The 14,563-nt window shown below is 50.5% G+C and overlaps 1 protein-coding gene and 1 pseudogene across 1 annotated transcript; one reads left to right on the top strand and one right to left on the bottom strand.

Annotated features, from left to right (window-relative positions):
• Window positions 1-5,768: 5,768 nt before the first annotated feature.
• On the bottom strand, window positions 5,769-6,165 carry LOC129679162 (40S ribosomal protein S25-like; annotated as a pseudogene).
• A 313-nt stretch (window positions 6,166-6,478) lies between these two features.
• On the top strand, window positions 6,479-14,366 carry LOC129679161 (6-phosphofructo-2-kinase/fructose-2,6-bisphosphatase 4; the record flags this gene model as incomplete). Its single annotated transcript, XM_055610083.1, is given in 5 exon segments — window positions 6,479-6,583; window positions 9,646-9,775; window positions 9,871-9,933; window positions 11,002-11,066; window positions 12,549-14,366. Coding segments are annotated over 5 exon segments (423 nt in total), but the record flags the coding sequence as incomplete, so codon positions are not given.
• Between the last annotated feature and the right edge of the window lie 197 nt (window positions 14,367-14,563).

Here is a 14,563-nt window from a genome sequence, read left to right as displayed (position 1 = left end):
CACACACACACACACACACACACACACACACACACACACACACACACGTGTCTACTCCAGCCAGATATGGAGCCGTCCACGGACCAAAGTATGGACCACCAAAGCCAACTTGGTAAACCATGAGTTTTATTGGGATCACCTACAGGAGCAAAAGTGATTCAAAGACAGCTGCATCTCCAAGGCCCACCCCAGCGTGGGTGACGGCCCACAAAAGCTGGGAACCTGGAGCACGCTGCACAGCCCGCAGGCGGAGCAAGAGTTTGAAGAGCGAGCTTGGCTGGTCTCTGCCTCTTCTAAGCAGCTCAGCTTGTGTCTGCTTCTCCCAACAGCTGGTTTGGTCTGAGTCTTCATCTTGGCTTGTCTGAGTCTTTGCAGCGTTTTTTGTTTTGTTTTGTTTTGTTTTTCCCTTAAGACAGGGTTTCTCTGTGTAGCGCTAGCTGTCCTGGACTCACTTTGTAGACCAGGCTGCCTTAATCATGGAGATCTGCCTGCCTCTGCCTCCCCTCCATCTCCTAGGATTATGGGTATGTGCTGCCAGTGGTGAGTCTTTGCAACTTTAATTGCTTCCTTTGGCAGGAAGAAGCCTAGTAAGTCTGGTGGGTTTTAGGGACTTCCTGAAGCTATTTACCTTCCTGTTCCTTGAAAGAAGTTTTATTTGTTTTATTTGGTTTTTTTGTTGTTGTCGTTTGGTTTGTGTGTGTGTGTTTTGGATGCAATGTTTTAGTCTTGGAAGGAACTATTACACAACAGTTATTGTTTTTTGGGTTTTTGTTTTTTATTTTTGCTGTTGTTTGAGGCAATCTCTATCCTCCCTGTAACACTAGAACAGCATTGAAATCATTATGTAACCCAGGCTGGCCCCAGATTTGCTGCTCTCCCACTTAGGGGAGAGCAGGAAATTTTTATAATTTCTTATTTTTTATTTCTGTGTCTTGGGTATATGAGAGCTCTGTCTTCACACACACCTGCAGGCCAGACGAGGGCATCAGATCCCAGTTATGAGCCTCCGTGTGGGTGCTAGGAAATGAACTCAGAACCTCTGGAAGAGCAGCCAGTGCTCTTAGCAACTAAGCCATCCCTCTCGCCTGAATTTTTATAAATTTAAAGCTTTTTTTCCTATTTATTGTCACACCCCCATCAACTGTACGCAAACCCTCGAGCAAGGCTTTAGGGCAAAAATACCTGTAACAGGAAGACCAACGTCTCTGTCTTGCTCTCTCAGTGTCTTCACACACACACACACACACACACACACACACGCATGCACACACACAGGCATGCACACACACAGGCATGCACACACGCTCACTCACTCACCTAATAATCCCTGGGAACCGTAAGTTAGATTCCACCGGTGACGAGAATTCAGCCTTTGGGTAGAGTGCATGTAGTTAATAGTAGCGTTATACTTGATTATCTCTGTGCAATGGGGGCTTCTCAGATCTACAACAACTCAAACACCAGGTCAAGGCAGACGACAAAAAATTACTGTAACCAAGCAGCTACTGAGCGTCAGGGCTGCAGAACAGACTCGGGAACTGAACTGCAAACCCCCGCCCCCACCCACTACCAGCCAGAATAGCACAGAATACTTAAGCTTGCAAAACACAAACATCTGTGCCAAGCTAGTGTTACATTTTTTTCCCACCAATCAGGAGAGGAGTTGGTTCCTGGGCCTGGGAACCTGAACTTAGTTTGACTCTGCCAGCAAGATGGAGAAGTCATCCTTGAGATAGCTGGGCTCAGGCAACTGTCTCCTTACAACAGAAGCTGTTCAGCCACTGGGAAGTCCCCAGCTCCTCTAGGGCCTGGGACCTTGAACTTTGTTTTCTGCTATGATTAAATGGCGTCTGAAAACAAAATGGTAGTTCTAAGAATAAGTTTCTTTTGCTTGTTTCCAACAGGATTAGGCTTGGAGTTGTAATAGGGTCTTTCCAAAGTAAAAACAGGAGATTTTTGATTTGAGAGTGTCTAAATAGAAAATTTGAAAACCTTCTTTTTCTATTTTTTTTTTTTTTTTAATAAGTACTTACTTGCTATGTAGCTCTGGCTGTCCCAGAACTTATAGGCTGGGTTTATCGGCATATAACTGAGTCTTAAAAATATTTTACCTAAGCTGGATATGGCACACGCCTTTAACCCCAGTTCCTTGAGAGGCAGAGGCAGGCGGAGCTCTGAGTTTGAGGCCAGGCTGGTCTACAGATTGAGTTCCAGGACAGCCAAGACCACACAGAAAGAAACCCTGTCCAAAAAAAAAAAAATATATATATATATATATATATATATATATATATATATATATATATTGTTGTCTGTTTCCTCTAATATATATTTCTGCTATAGCCTTTCCCATCCTGGAATTATCTCATACTTGGCATTATCTCAGAGTTCACCTAACTTCAAGGGGTTTTGGTTTTATTTTTGCTTTTTGAGACAGGATCTCTCTGTGTAGCCCTAGCCATCTCTGAACTCTCTATGACATACATGGAGTCTGTGTAGACCAGGCTGGCCTGGAGCTCACAGAGATCTACCTCTGCCTCCCAAGCAGGGATTAAAGGTGTGCATCACCATGCTGGCCTCTGTTCTGTTTTTACTATTTCTTCTGTGTGTAGGAGGGGTGTGTGTGTGCGGTTTCTGAGCTCAGTGTTGGCGGTGGGGGCGTGGAGTATGTGTCCTGTGATGTGTTCGGGTGATGGTGTGTGTTTGTGTGTGTTGTATACATGTATGTGTGTACGTGGGTGCACCCAGAGGCTAGAGGAGAAAGTTGGGTGTCCTAGTCCATCACTCTCTGCCTTCCTCCCTTGAGGTGGTATTTCACCGAATAAGTGGGCAGCCAGCAAGGCCCCGTGACTCTCCAGTCTCTGCCGCACAGCCTGAGGTCTGGAACGCAGGCCTTCCTGTGTGTGCAGCAAGTACTCTGACCAACTGACCATCGCCTCATGCCCCTGGTTGATTTGTTTTAGGAGATGGTGAGGTTTCTGTGTTTTCTTACTGAGCTTCTGTGTGGAGAGTTTCTATTGCTCTTTGTGTTTTTAAGTTCATTTTTACTTCTGCTTTTTATTCCTGGGTTGGAGAGTCAGACTGCCTATTGCTTTGTGGCTGGGGCCCTCAGTGTGGGTTCCTCCCTCGCCATCCCTGGCTTCTGCTGTGACTCTTTGCCCAGCCACAGTCTCCAAGCCCTGTGAGTCACCTCTGCACAGTGGAAGGAGCTGCAGCCTGTGGGGCTCAGCGATCTAGGTCTGTTTGTCCCACTTGATCAGGAACATTCCAACTCTCCATCCACTGCAGAAGTACAGCTAGGACGGCCCCTCTCCGGGCTGAAAGACAGGCAGGAGGAGGCAGTGAGCCTTTCATTTCAGAGGGTGCCCTCTGACATTCTAGCGATGTGAGCTTCTCTTTTTCTGTTTCCTGTCTCTTCACTGTTGCTGTCTCAGGCTCACCGGCTTCCTCTCAGGGTTGAGTTCATTTGGATCACCCTCTACCCCCTTTTTTTCTTAATATGAAATGGTTTCTACTTACCATGTACCTTGTTTTCTCAGCTTTTTGGCATGTATGGTTTGCATCCATGTGTGTTTGCATGTTCACCCGTGTGGGGCCTGGGAAGGTCAGAGGTTGACACAGTGTTTTCTCAACCACTCTCTACCTTATATTTTGAGACTGAGTCTCTCACTGAATCCAGATCTTGCTAATTTGGCTAATCTGGCTAATGTGGCCAGCCAACTTGCTCCGGGAATCCTCTTGTCCCTGCCTCCCATGGGCTGGGACCGTAGGCAGGCCTCCACGCCCGCCTGGCAGTGAGTGGGTTTCTAGGATCTCAGCTCCAGTCCTCATTCCTGTCCAGCAAGTGCTTTACCCGCTGAGCCAACATTTGGTGTATTTTCCTTTAAGTGTGTATGTGTACGCCTGTTTGTATGTGTTTCTACATTCAGGTACAGGTGCCAGCAGAGGCCAGAAGAGGGCGTCAGGTTACAGCTTCCAACACCAGAAAACAGTTGAGCCAAGTTCTCTGCCACTTCCAAACAGTGATCACCTTTTGTGTAGTTTTTTTGTGACTGGCACCTTGTTTCCTTCTGAGACATCACAGAAACGCCCTGACATTTCCTTCTTTTCTCCTGTTGAAACAGGCTCTTGCTCTGTCTCTCGGCTCATCTTACGATTCTCCTTCCTCAGCCTCCTGAGTATTGAGATTGCAAGTGTTTGCTGCCATGATGGGCTAAACTCACATTTACATCAACAGCATGGTTATGGTGACGTGTGTGTGTGTCCATCTTCCTAGGTGTTAAGTGTTCTTCAATCACTCTGCATCTGACTTTTTTGAGACAGAGTCTTGCGCTGAACCTTCTTACTGATTCAGCAAGCTCTGAGGCTTTTCCCGTCTGGCCTCCCAGTGCTGGGGTGACAAATGTGTGCTGCCGTATTAGCTTTCTGCATGGGTGTTGGGGATTCCCACTCAGGTTCTCATGAGTCAGCAAGCACTTTCCTGAGAGTGCCATCTTCCCAGCCTGACCAGGGCTTTCTTACTATCTCCTGCTTTCCTTCAAGTCTTCCCGAAAGCCCCTTTAACTTTAACATCTTCATTGTTGTCAACAAGCTCTTCAAGGTAACCTAAAACATTCTTCCTGCCTCTGTAACCACTTCCACATTCTTAGGGACTTATTACAACACCGTTTCACTTCCTGATATCAAAACATGTATTAGTTTCTTAAGGCCACCATGATACCACTTCTGGTGGTGGTGGCTCAGTCAGGTGGAAGTACTTCATAAGACGGTTCAATCTCTTCAGTGCCTCTCAGGGCCTTAAATATAACGCTTTGATATTTTCCGTCACCTTTCTTCTCTGCAGGTGGCTAATGGTTTATTGTGTTTGTGTGGGGGTGTGTTTATGTCTGTGTTCACGCAGGAACACATTGTCTGCAGAGACCAGAAGAGGGCACTGGATCCTCTGGAACTTACATGCAGTTATAAGATGCCTGACATGGGTGCCAGGAATTGAACTCAGGTCGTCTGCAAGAGCAATATGTGCTCTCACCTGCTGAGCCACCTTTCCAGCCACACTTTTGTTGAGACAGGGTCTCATGTAGATTAGGCTGACCTCAACCTTGACCTCAGCTCCTGGTGCTTACAACTCCACCTCCCAGTGTGCCCAGCTTGGCTTGATTTGTTTTGACACTTGTATAGATAGTGTATATTTGTGTTTTGTCTCTGTCTCTCTTTCTCATTCATTCTGGCCTGCTTTCTCCCTCCAGAACACAAATAAATAATAGATAAGACTTCAGGAGGGCCAGCAAGTGGGATCTTTATTCTCAGCACTGGGGAGACATAAGCAGGTGGTTCTCTGTGGGTTCGAGGCCAATCTGTTCTATAGAGCAACACAAAGAAATTCTGTCTGGAAAAAAAAAATGGCAAAGGAATTTGCTTGTCAGCCTAAGTCCTGTCCTGGGATTCACACAATGGAAGGACAGAACTAACCTCTACAGGCTGCCCCCCTGACCTCTATAACCACGCCATGTCATGAACACATAGGCACACACATGCAACAAAAAAAATTTTAAGCTGGGTGAAGTGGCCCATGCCTTTTACATCAGCATTTGGGAGGCAGAGGCAACAGATAGTTATCTCTATAGTTTGAAGCCAGCCTGGTCTACATAATGAGTTCCAGGACAGTCAGGGCTATGTAGAGAGAGATCCTGCCTCAAAAAAAAAACAAACAAAAACAATTTTTTTTTTTACTTAATAAAGTTTTATTTTTCAAAATGCACAGCTGATTGAACCACCTGCTCATGCATCTTCACCAGCAGCCGGGGCATCTCCACCCTTTGTGTTTCTGGTGTAAATTATTTGGGCTCTGTGCTTTCAAACCAGCTTGATTAGTCCTTCACTAAGTAACTCCTGAAGGGCTGCCCTGGCCAAGGAACCACGAATCTTCAGTCTCTCAGAGACCACAGCTGGAGTAATAAGCTTATAGTTGGGAACTTCCTTACATAATTTGTCATATGTGGCTTTGTCAAACAGCACCAGGTTGTTGAGCTTGTCCTGAACTTTACCTTTGGACCACTTCTTCTTTTTGGCCTTGCCACCAGACTTATTTACTGGGTCTTTGTCTTTTTTGGCTGACTTTCCGGCATCCTTCTTATCGTCCTTGGGAGGCATGGTGAAGCTCAGAGAGCGGCGACGACCCCTGCAGCCTCACTAAGATGTCGGAAAAAAAACCCACAAAAACAATTTTTAAGACTTAGGAAAAGGCACACAGTAGTCCACTGGAGAGATGTGTGACGAATAGGTGAGGACTCTTCTAATAGTTTCCTACAAATGTGGCCACCGCCACACTCTGTCCGCAGAGGGCCTGCTTTCCCAGTGTAAGCTTTGTGCACGGAGGGTCCCCTGGGCCCGGGAAATGCTGTTCTCCTCTGCTCCTGCAACCCAAGGTTGGTCTTTCCAGCCTGGCATGGGCGGTGTGATGACTTCTGTATCTTCCTAGGGTGTCTGTGAGGAAATGACCTACGAAGAAATCCAGAGTCACTATCCACTGGAGTTTGCCCTGAGGGATCAGGACAAGTACCGGTACCGGTACCCGAAGGGTGAGGTAGGTGGAATTTGGGCACCTGGCATGGCTGCTTGTGGCCAGGCTTGGAGACTTGGCCTTGAGGCGGGCAGCCTAGGCATAGGTTTCTTTCCCATCAGTCCATCAGTTCCCAGCTCTGTCCCCCGGACCTTTGTTTTTCCTTGGGTGGTGGAGGACAGTGCTACAGAAAAAAGGGACCGGCCATGTTGATATCTCTCTCTCTCTCTCTCTCTCTCTCTCTCTCTGTCTTTGTTTTTTCCCCCTTACTAAGGGTACAGACCCAGCAAGGGCAGAGCCTGAGCTGAGTGTCCTTGGCTCTGCTGGATTTGGCATCTGAGGACTTCTGTAGCTAAGTCATGGTCTCCCGGGATGCCCAGACCAGCTCCTTTCTCGGGGAGTCATTAACTCTCCCAGAGTGCTCTAAGTGATATGGGCTCAGACCTCATGTGGCCAGGCCTTCTCCAAGGTGCACCATTTTTTTTTGCCTCAGCCCTGGACCATTATCCTTTCTTTGGATGTTTCCCCTTGTCCCAGGTGATTCTATCCTCCACACAGCTATATGTGCCAGCCCCAACCATGCTTCTAGACCCATGGAGACTTTCTCCAGAGAGACTTGGCAAAGCAGCCACACCGCTGCCTTTCCCCGCAGAGTCCTTGGTCATTATTCCAGGCCCCAGGTCAGAAAATAGGGATCACCTTGGCTGAAGAATCTCCTGCTTCAAGAATGTGCCCTGGGATGGTGACTAAATAAGCCCTGAGCCTCATGGGTAGACTCGTGTAGCTCTGGGTGATGTGAATAGTTCTCACATTGTGCTGTGAGGCGGAGCTCAGGTTCAGAACCCCAGAAAACAGTAGGAAGAAACAACGCAAGGCTGGGAGATAGTGCGGTCAGTTGCTTGTCTTGCAAAAAGGACCTAAAAACAAAACAACATGCACCGTGGCGTGCAGGCCTGCAATGATTGATCCTTGGGGCTTGCTGGCCAATCAGCCCAGGCTACACAGCCCTAGGCCAATGAGAGACTTCGCCTCAAGTAAGGTGGATAGCACCTGACAAATGACATCCGAGGTTGGCCTCAAAGCCTTCACACCCATGTAATCCCTGGATGTAAGCCCTTCCACACACATAAAGTATAATAAAGAGACAGAAAAGGCAGCTTCTCAGACATGGAGAATGTAGGGGAAATTGGTTATGGTATTAATTACCAAAAGAATTAATCAGGATCACCCCAGAACTCCTAGAGGTCAGCACAGGGCAGGGCATTGTTCCCCTGCCCAGTCACAGCAGGGGCCAAACTCTGTTGGGGGAAGGGTTTTGAAAAATGGATAACTGCAGAGAAGTGAAACTGTCCCCACCCCAGGCCTAATTCTCAGGTAAAAATGGAGCTAGGCATCGCCCCAGGGGCCAGCGGGTGCCCAAGGTTCCCTGCAGCAGTGAGGGAGGGAACAGGCAAGCAGGCAGCCACAGGTTGTTCCTGGGGACCTCGGGTCCCCGACAGTTGTCATACTCCAGGGAGTTGCCACCCACTGCCCTCCCCGTGTGCTTCGTGCTGTGGGCTGGAGGAGGGTAGTGCCTTTTCTGCAGTCACAGCTTCCAGCAACTGCGTCCTGGAAGGCTGCAGAGGGCCCCGTGGACGGCAGGAGGTAGCGGTATACACTGAGGACATGACAGCTCCAAGGAGGGTTCAGCGGAAAGTTCTCACTGTAGATGCGAGGGAGAGTCATCTAGAAGAGTCCAGAGCAGAGAGAGAAAGCAGTGGGCTGACCGTGGCCAGCAGACCAGACCCGCCATGAGAGGAAAATGGGGCAAGGGAGAGAGGGAAAGAGACAAGACCAAGAGACAGGCAAGAGAGGGCATCAAGAGAGCACATAGCCAAAGTAGCAGCGTTATAAGGATGGGAAACGGGGGGAGGGGAGCCCGTGAGCTGGAGAAGTTTAGGGTTGGGGGTGGGGTAGGAAGAGCCACAGGTGCTTTTGATACAAGGGAGCCTGGTGGCTAGCATGTGCTTTGGTGCGCCAGTGGGCACTACGGACAGCCATTTGTCCTGAGTCTCTTTCGGACCTGACAGTGGTCTCTTGGGGTGTGTCTGAGCCCAGCTCTCTCAGTCCTCCCAGGACCTAGCCCTGGATGGAGAAGGTGGCCCCCTCTCCAGGTTGCCCCCAACTTTCACCCAAGCTGGACATCTCACTAAATCAGCCATCGAAGGGCAGCTGTCCACTCCATTCCTTCAGGAACTAGGCTGCAGGGAGCTTAAACACAACCTCTAGTGTGGAGAGCAGCTCCAGGAGTTGGCAGGCGGCCCCCTGCCCAGCACCCTGGCTTAGTTAGGGTTTCTATTGCTGTGATGAAACAGCATGACCGAAAGCAAGCTGGAAAGGAAAGGGTTTATTTGGCTCACATTTCTACATTCAGAATTCAGAAGAGGAATTCAAACAGGGCAGGACCCTGGAGGCAAGAGCTGATTAATGCAGAGGCTGTGGAGGAGTGGGACTTACTGGCTTGCTCAGCCTGCTTTCTTGTAGAACCCAGGACCACCAGCCCAGGGTGCTGGACCCTCCCATATCAATAAATAAGAGGATGCCTTACAGCTAGGTCTCATGGAAACATTTTCTCAATTGAGGTTACCGCCTGTCTTAGGGTTTTTACTGCTATGAATATGCACAATGACCATATAAAAGGAAACATTTAACTGTGGCTGGCTTATAGGTCAGAGGTTTAGCTCATTATCGTCATGGCAGGAAGCATGGTGGGATGTAGGCAGACATGGTACGGGAGAGGTAGTTCTACATCTGGATCCTTGGGCAGCAGGAAAAGAGAGTGACACTGGGCCTGGCTTGAGCATTTGAAACCTCAGAGGCCACCTCCAGTGACACACTTCCTCCAACAAGGCCACGCCTCCTAATAGTGTCCTTCCCTATGTCCTGTGGAGGCCATTTTCATTCAAACCATCACACCTACTTTCAGATAAACCTATAACCCTAGTTTGCGCGTCAAGTTGACATAAGACGAGCCACAATAGTACCTCTGACTCCATTCCTCCCCTGGAGCCAGGCCTGAAGGACACCTTCCTTGCTTGTCTCTGTAGTCCTATGAAGACCTGGTACAGCGACTAGAGCCTGTCATCATGGAGCTGGAGAGACAGGAGAATGTGCTGGTCATTTGCCACCAGGCTGTGATGCGCTGCCTCCTGGCCTACTTCCTTGACAAGGCAGCTGGTGAGGGGCCTTGTCCAGGGCAGGTGGGCTGTGTGGGTGACAAGGCGACATCTGGGCATGTATGGCATGCCAGCCCTGTCCTTTTTTGTCCACAGAAGAGCTGCCCTACCTCAAATGCCCCTTGCACACAGTGCTGAAGCTCACCCCCGTGGCTTACGGTAAGGGAGCATCCCACATGTTGACCTTGGATATCTGTAGGGTTCTGTGGCGGTCCACAAATCCTGTCTTCCCATCCGGGACTTATCCTCTTTCCCTGCTCATTGCCTTTCTGAAGTCTCTTTTTCCGTTTTTCTTCTTTCGTTGTCTTAAGGTGGGGTTTAGCTCAGGAACTTTCTGTCTCAGCCCCTCACCAGTGGTGGAATTCTAATTCTGCACCTAGTTTGCTTTTTAGTTTATAATAAACTTGGTGTATGGGCCAAGTGTGTTGGCACACACCCTTAATCTCAGAGGCAGGCGGATCTCTGTGAGGCTAGCCTGATCTACAAAGCAAGTCCAGAACATCCAGGGCTCTGCTACACAGAGAAACTGTCTTGAAAAACCAAAACCAAACAAAAAAACTCAACTTGGTGTATTCACTTATGGTAGCTTATACTTGTAATCAGTAGGCTGAGGTAGGAAGATTGCCAAGAGTTTGAGGCCAGCCTTAGTTACATAGTGAGTTCAAAGCCGCCCTGAGGTAGAATGAGTCCTTGTCTTAAACAAAGTTCCGGTAACCACAGGAAGCCTCCTCAGTAATCCTTAACCTTAGAATATCCTGGATACAGCGCATTTGTGTCCCTCCCCTGCCTCTTACTGCAGATGCTCAGGCCACAGCCTGCTCTCCTGGGTCACGCCTGAGGAGAATGAAGCTTCAGGGAGCTGGCATTGTCCCTCCCTCCTCTCAGGCTGACTGGGCTTTCTGTGGCAGGATGGAGAGTGTCACTGTTCTTGGGGGCAAGAACAGAGTAAGGGATCCCATGTTGATCATGGAACTGTTGCAGCCACAACTACAAGCCCAGTCCCTGTGTAAGCTGCCTGGGTCCCCGTGTGGCACACATGGGCAGCCACTCATGGTTAAGCGGGAGTCTGCCAGGGCTCCTGTGCCTCCTGACGGTCCCTGGACCTGTGTGGGGAAGGAGGAGAGTAAAGCTGAGCTCTGTGCACTCTAGCCTCCTCCCCAGTAGTTTTTGCCGTGGGGCTCTGGCTGCCCTCTGTGTGTGGACTGCTTTGGTCTCTTCCTTTGGCAGGTTGTAAAGTGGAGTCCATATTCTTGAACGTGGCAGCTGTGAACACACACCGAGAAAGGCCTCAGGTAGCACGGGCTGGTGGCTGGGCTGGTGGACGTGTTCCCCTGGGGTGTCCCTGGCCAGCTTAGGGTGAGAGTAAGTCTCTTCCTGGGGCTGCTTGCTGTTTAGGCCTGTCTCGTGGGGCCAGGGTGGGGCTGTGGCTTCCTTAGGTGCCTCCCAAGGCCAGGCCTGGGGAGGTCCCTGGAGCTGAGCCACAGCAGGAAGCACCCAGAGCTGGGTGTGTTTGATTCCCTGACAGCTCCTAGGCAGCCCTGCCAGGGGTCTGAACCAGAGCTGGTCACAGGTAAAGGAAAGGCTAGCTGCCCACACATGGCAGGTGATGGTTCTTAACTCCCTTGCCAGTCCAGGTATCATGGGCATCTTCTATAAAACAATTTATTTAGTTATATTTTATATACATTGATGTTTTGCCTGCATGTGTGTCTGTATGAGAGTGTCGGATCCTCTGGAACAGGAGTTACAGACAGTTGCAAGCTGCTATATGGATGCTAGTTGAACCTGGGTCCCCTGAAAGAGCGGTCAGTACTCCTAATCACTGAGCCATGTCTCCAGCCCCATGAGCACCTTTTTAAGCTGGGCACCTTTGAACTTTAAAAAGGATCATGGACCTGGCACTGTTGCTGAGTTGGTAGAATGCTTGCCCATCATACACAAAGCCCTGGATTTGGTCCCCAGGAGGGCATAGTGACACAATGCCTGTCATTCTAGCATATGGAGGCAGGGGGGTCAGAGGTTAGAGGTCATTCTCAGCTACGTAGTGAGTCTGAGGGCTGCATGGGTTACATTAGACCGACCCTCAAAACAAAGCAATAACAGACCAACCCTGACTCAAAGGGAGGGTTCTACCTACTCCTGCAGTTCCTGGGGTCTGCCAAGAGGAACAAGTCTCTGTCCCTAAAGGTCTGGCTCTGTTATACCGCATGGGACTACAATTCCTGATGCCTTCCTGCAGGTGCTGGGATTAGGGGAAGCCACTGAGGGAGCACAGGACAGGCTCATGAGGCTGAGGGGAGTCTCAAGCTCCCATTCCTCGGGCCTGAGATACCCGAAGCTCAGCAGGCCAAAGATGCTTTGAGGGGATCATTCCCAGTGAGAGCTTTAGGAGTTTCATTGGGCCCTGTGGCTCAGTCCTAACAAGATAAACCATGCTACAGACTAGGAGATATCCATAGGCTAGAGGCAGGAAGGAGGTGCACTTAGGAGTGAGCCCCTCCCTCCCCTCTCTCTTCCCCAGCTGACAGTCAGCTGGGAGGTGGAGCAGCCTTGCTTTGGGTAGCACCTACTTGAAGTGGGGCAGGAAGTGGGTAGCATCCTACCCAGTCTTGTCCTGTCATCTGAGCACCCATCACGTGGTGGCAGGTCAGGGCCTTTCAGCTGTAGCTGAGGTGAGCATGTTTGTCTGTCAGGCCATTGTGGTCAGGACAGCAAGAGTGAGGTGCCCCATCTATTCCTGTGCGGGGTGAACATTCTTTGTCTTTATTGTGCAGAATGTAGACATATCCAGGCCTTCAGAGGAAGCTCTTGTCACAGTCCCTGCTCACCAATGACCACATCGCATCCAAGAGCCCTGGCAAGCCCTGGCTTCTCAGAGGGGTCGCTACAGGCCTCCTTGGTGTTTGCTGTGCTGATGATGTCACCAGGCAGGAACACTCCTTACACCCCAGGGGGGGCTGGTAACACTCGGACCCTCAGCCTCGCCTACCTGCCCCCTTGTTAACGGCAGGGTTGGGTATGGCTGCTGACCTGCTGCTGTGAATTCCTGGCTGTGTGCCCTGCTGCCAGCCCCTCTGCGACAGCTCTCAAGCAGTGCGCTCGCCAGGCTGGCTGCTTCGTGACGTGACGTTTGCAACCTTCCATGTGACACTGAGGCAAAAAGCCTCACTAGGACCTCCCCACCGTGGCCCGGCAACCCCTGGAAGAGCCCTGCTGGCTTCTCTGTAGCCACTCTTGAAGGCAGAGGTTAGCTCGCAATGGGACCTCGGGTGGGGGCTGCCCAGGCGACGTGGAGCAGAGGAGCTGTCACCCGCATTTGCGGGCGCTCACGAGAACAGCATGTTCTCTTTGGTGTAAACACTGAAAAAGCGTCGCCCCGTCCTCATGCCTACCACGCTGTCCACTGAAATCCAGGATAGCTGGGGCCCAGGCTGCCTGACCCTGGACCGTCTCACAGGGGCCTTGCAAGGGCAGCTTCATCAAGTACCTTCTTGGCGCGCACACCGAAGTGCTTAAGGAAGCTGGTCTCCCCTCCCTGGCCGTCACTGTCCACACAGGGCTGCACAAGGGGGCATGTGGTAAGTGGCTCAGAACTGGTGGTCCTGTCAAGCTGTCCCCTTGTTTGTTGACCTCCACCTGCAGGACTGAAGAAGAAGACAAAACGCAGAGATAGCTCCTGGCCAGGGGAGGAGTCCCTGGCCCCATCCTAGTTTTAATTCGTATACAAATTAAGCCCTAGTGAAAACCGCCTTATGAAGCCCGGTGCCTCTCATGCCCTGAGTTCTCATGGGTCCAGGTAGCAAATTCAGCTGCCCAGCAGGGTGATAAGCAGGCTAGGAAGCAGAACAAGAAAGTTTCTATGACAGTAACTGGTGCTCTTGCCAAGGGGAAGCCAGGCCCTGCACCCAAGAACCTTTCCAGCCCCAAATATGGCAGAGCAGTCCAGCCCTGCCAGCCCTGGGCTGTGTAGCTTGCGGATGCCACCCGCCCGGAGAAGTTGGTGCCATTACCCCCTAGCCAGCAGCTCCAGACAAACTGCTGCCTGGGTGGGGCTGGGACAGGACTCTCTGGGGCCCAGCTCATCAGCCCTCCAAGCCCTAGCTTGGAGCCGGAAGACCATACCACTGCCTTCGGGACATGGGGTCTACGGCTTTTGCTCCCATGTCTCTCAGAGTTTGAGTGATGTTTGTCGCATTATCTGGACACACTTGTTAGCCATAGCAGATCCCTGTGGTCAGCGGCTGTTAATAAAAGCTGGATGCCACTTGAGGCGAAGACCACCAAAGCCTTTTTCCTCTGTGCCCAGGGAAGACAGGAAGCGTCGGACTCAGGTGTAAGAGTGGAGGGTTGAGGCCGAAGGATGTCAGTGCGGCAGGACGTGTGCTGGAACGGCCCCTCGCCTCAAGCACCTAGAAGTGGCCTCTGCAAGGCAGCTGCATGTAGGAGTGGCTGCCGTGTTTTAGCTGAGATGGTTCATGGGAGGAACTGCCGACTCTGTCCTGCTTTCCCTAGAATGTATGGTAGCGGGCTTCAGTTGTACATTGCACTGTGTCCAGCATTCTTTGCAATAAATAATTTTTAAAAAACAGTAATCTGAGGTGGTATTTGGTAACTAGTTCTCTCTGTGTGTGGGTGGGTGGGTAGGTGCATGGTGGTCTTTCTTCTGCTCTGTTGTCACCTGGTGTTGTAGGCTTTCTCATAGGCATGTATTGGAATTCTTCAGTCAACTTCTGCCCAGGGGCCCCCCCGTGAAAAACACAGCAGGTGTGGTGGCACACATCTCTAAACT

The sequence above is a fragment of the Psammomys obesus genome, unplaced genomic scaffold (genome assembly GCF_907164565.1).
Source record: "Psammomys obesus unplaced genomic scaffold, mPsaObe1.curated_primary_1811, whole genome shotgun sequence".
NCBI classification, from domain to species: Eukaryota; Metazoa; Chordata; class Mammalia; order Rodentia; family Muridae; genus Psammomys; species Psammomys obesus.
The sequence above is the reverse complement of the archived record's forward strand: the minus strand, read 5'-3'. Positions and strand labels throughout refer to the sequence as shown.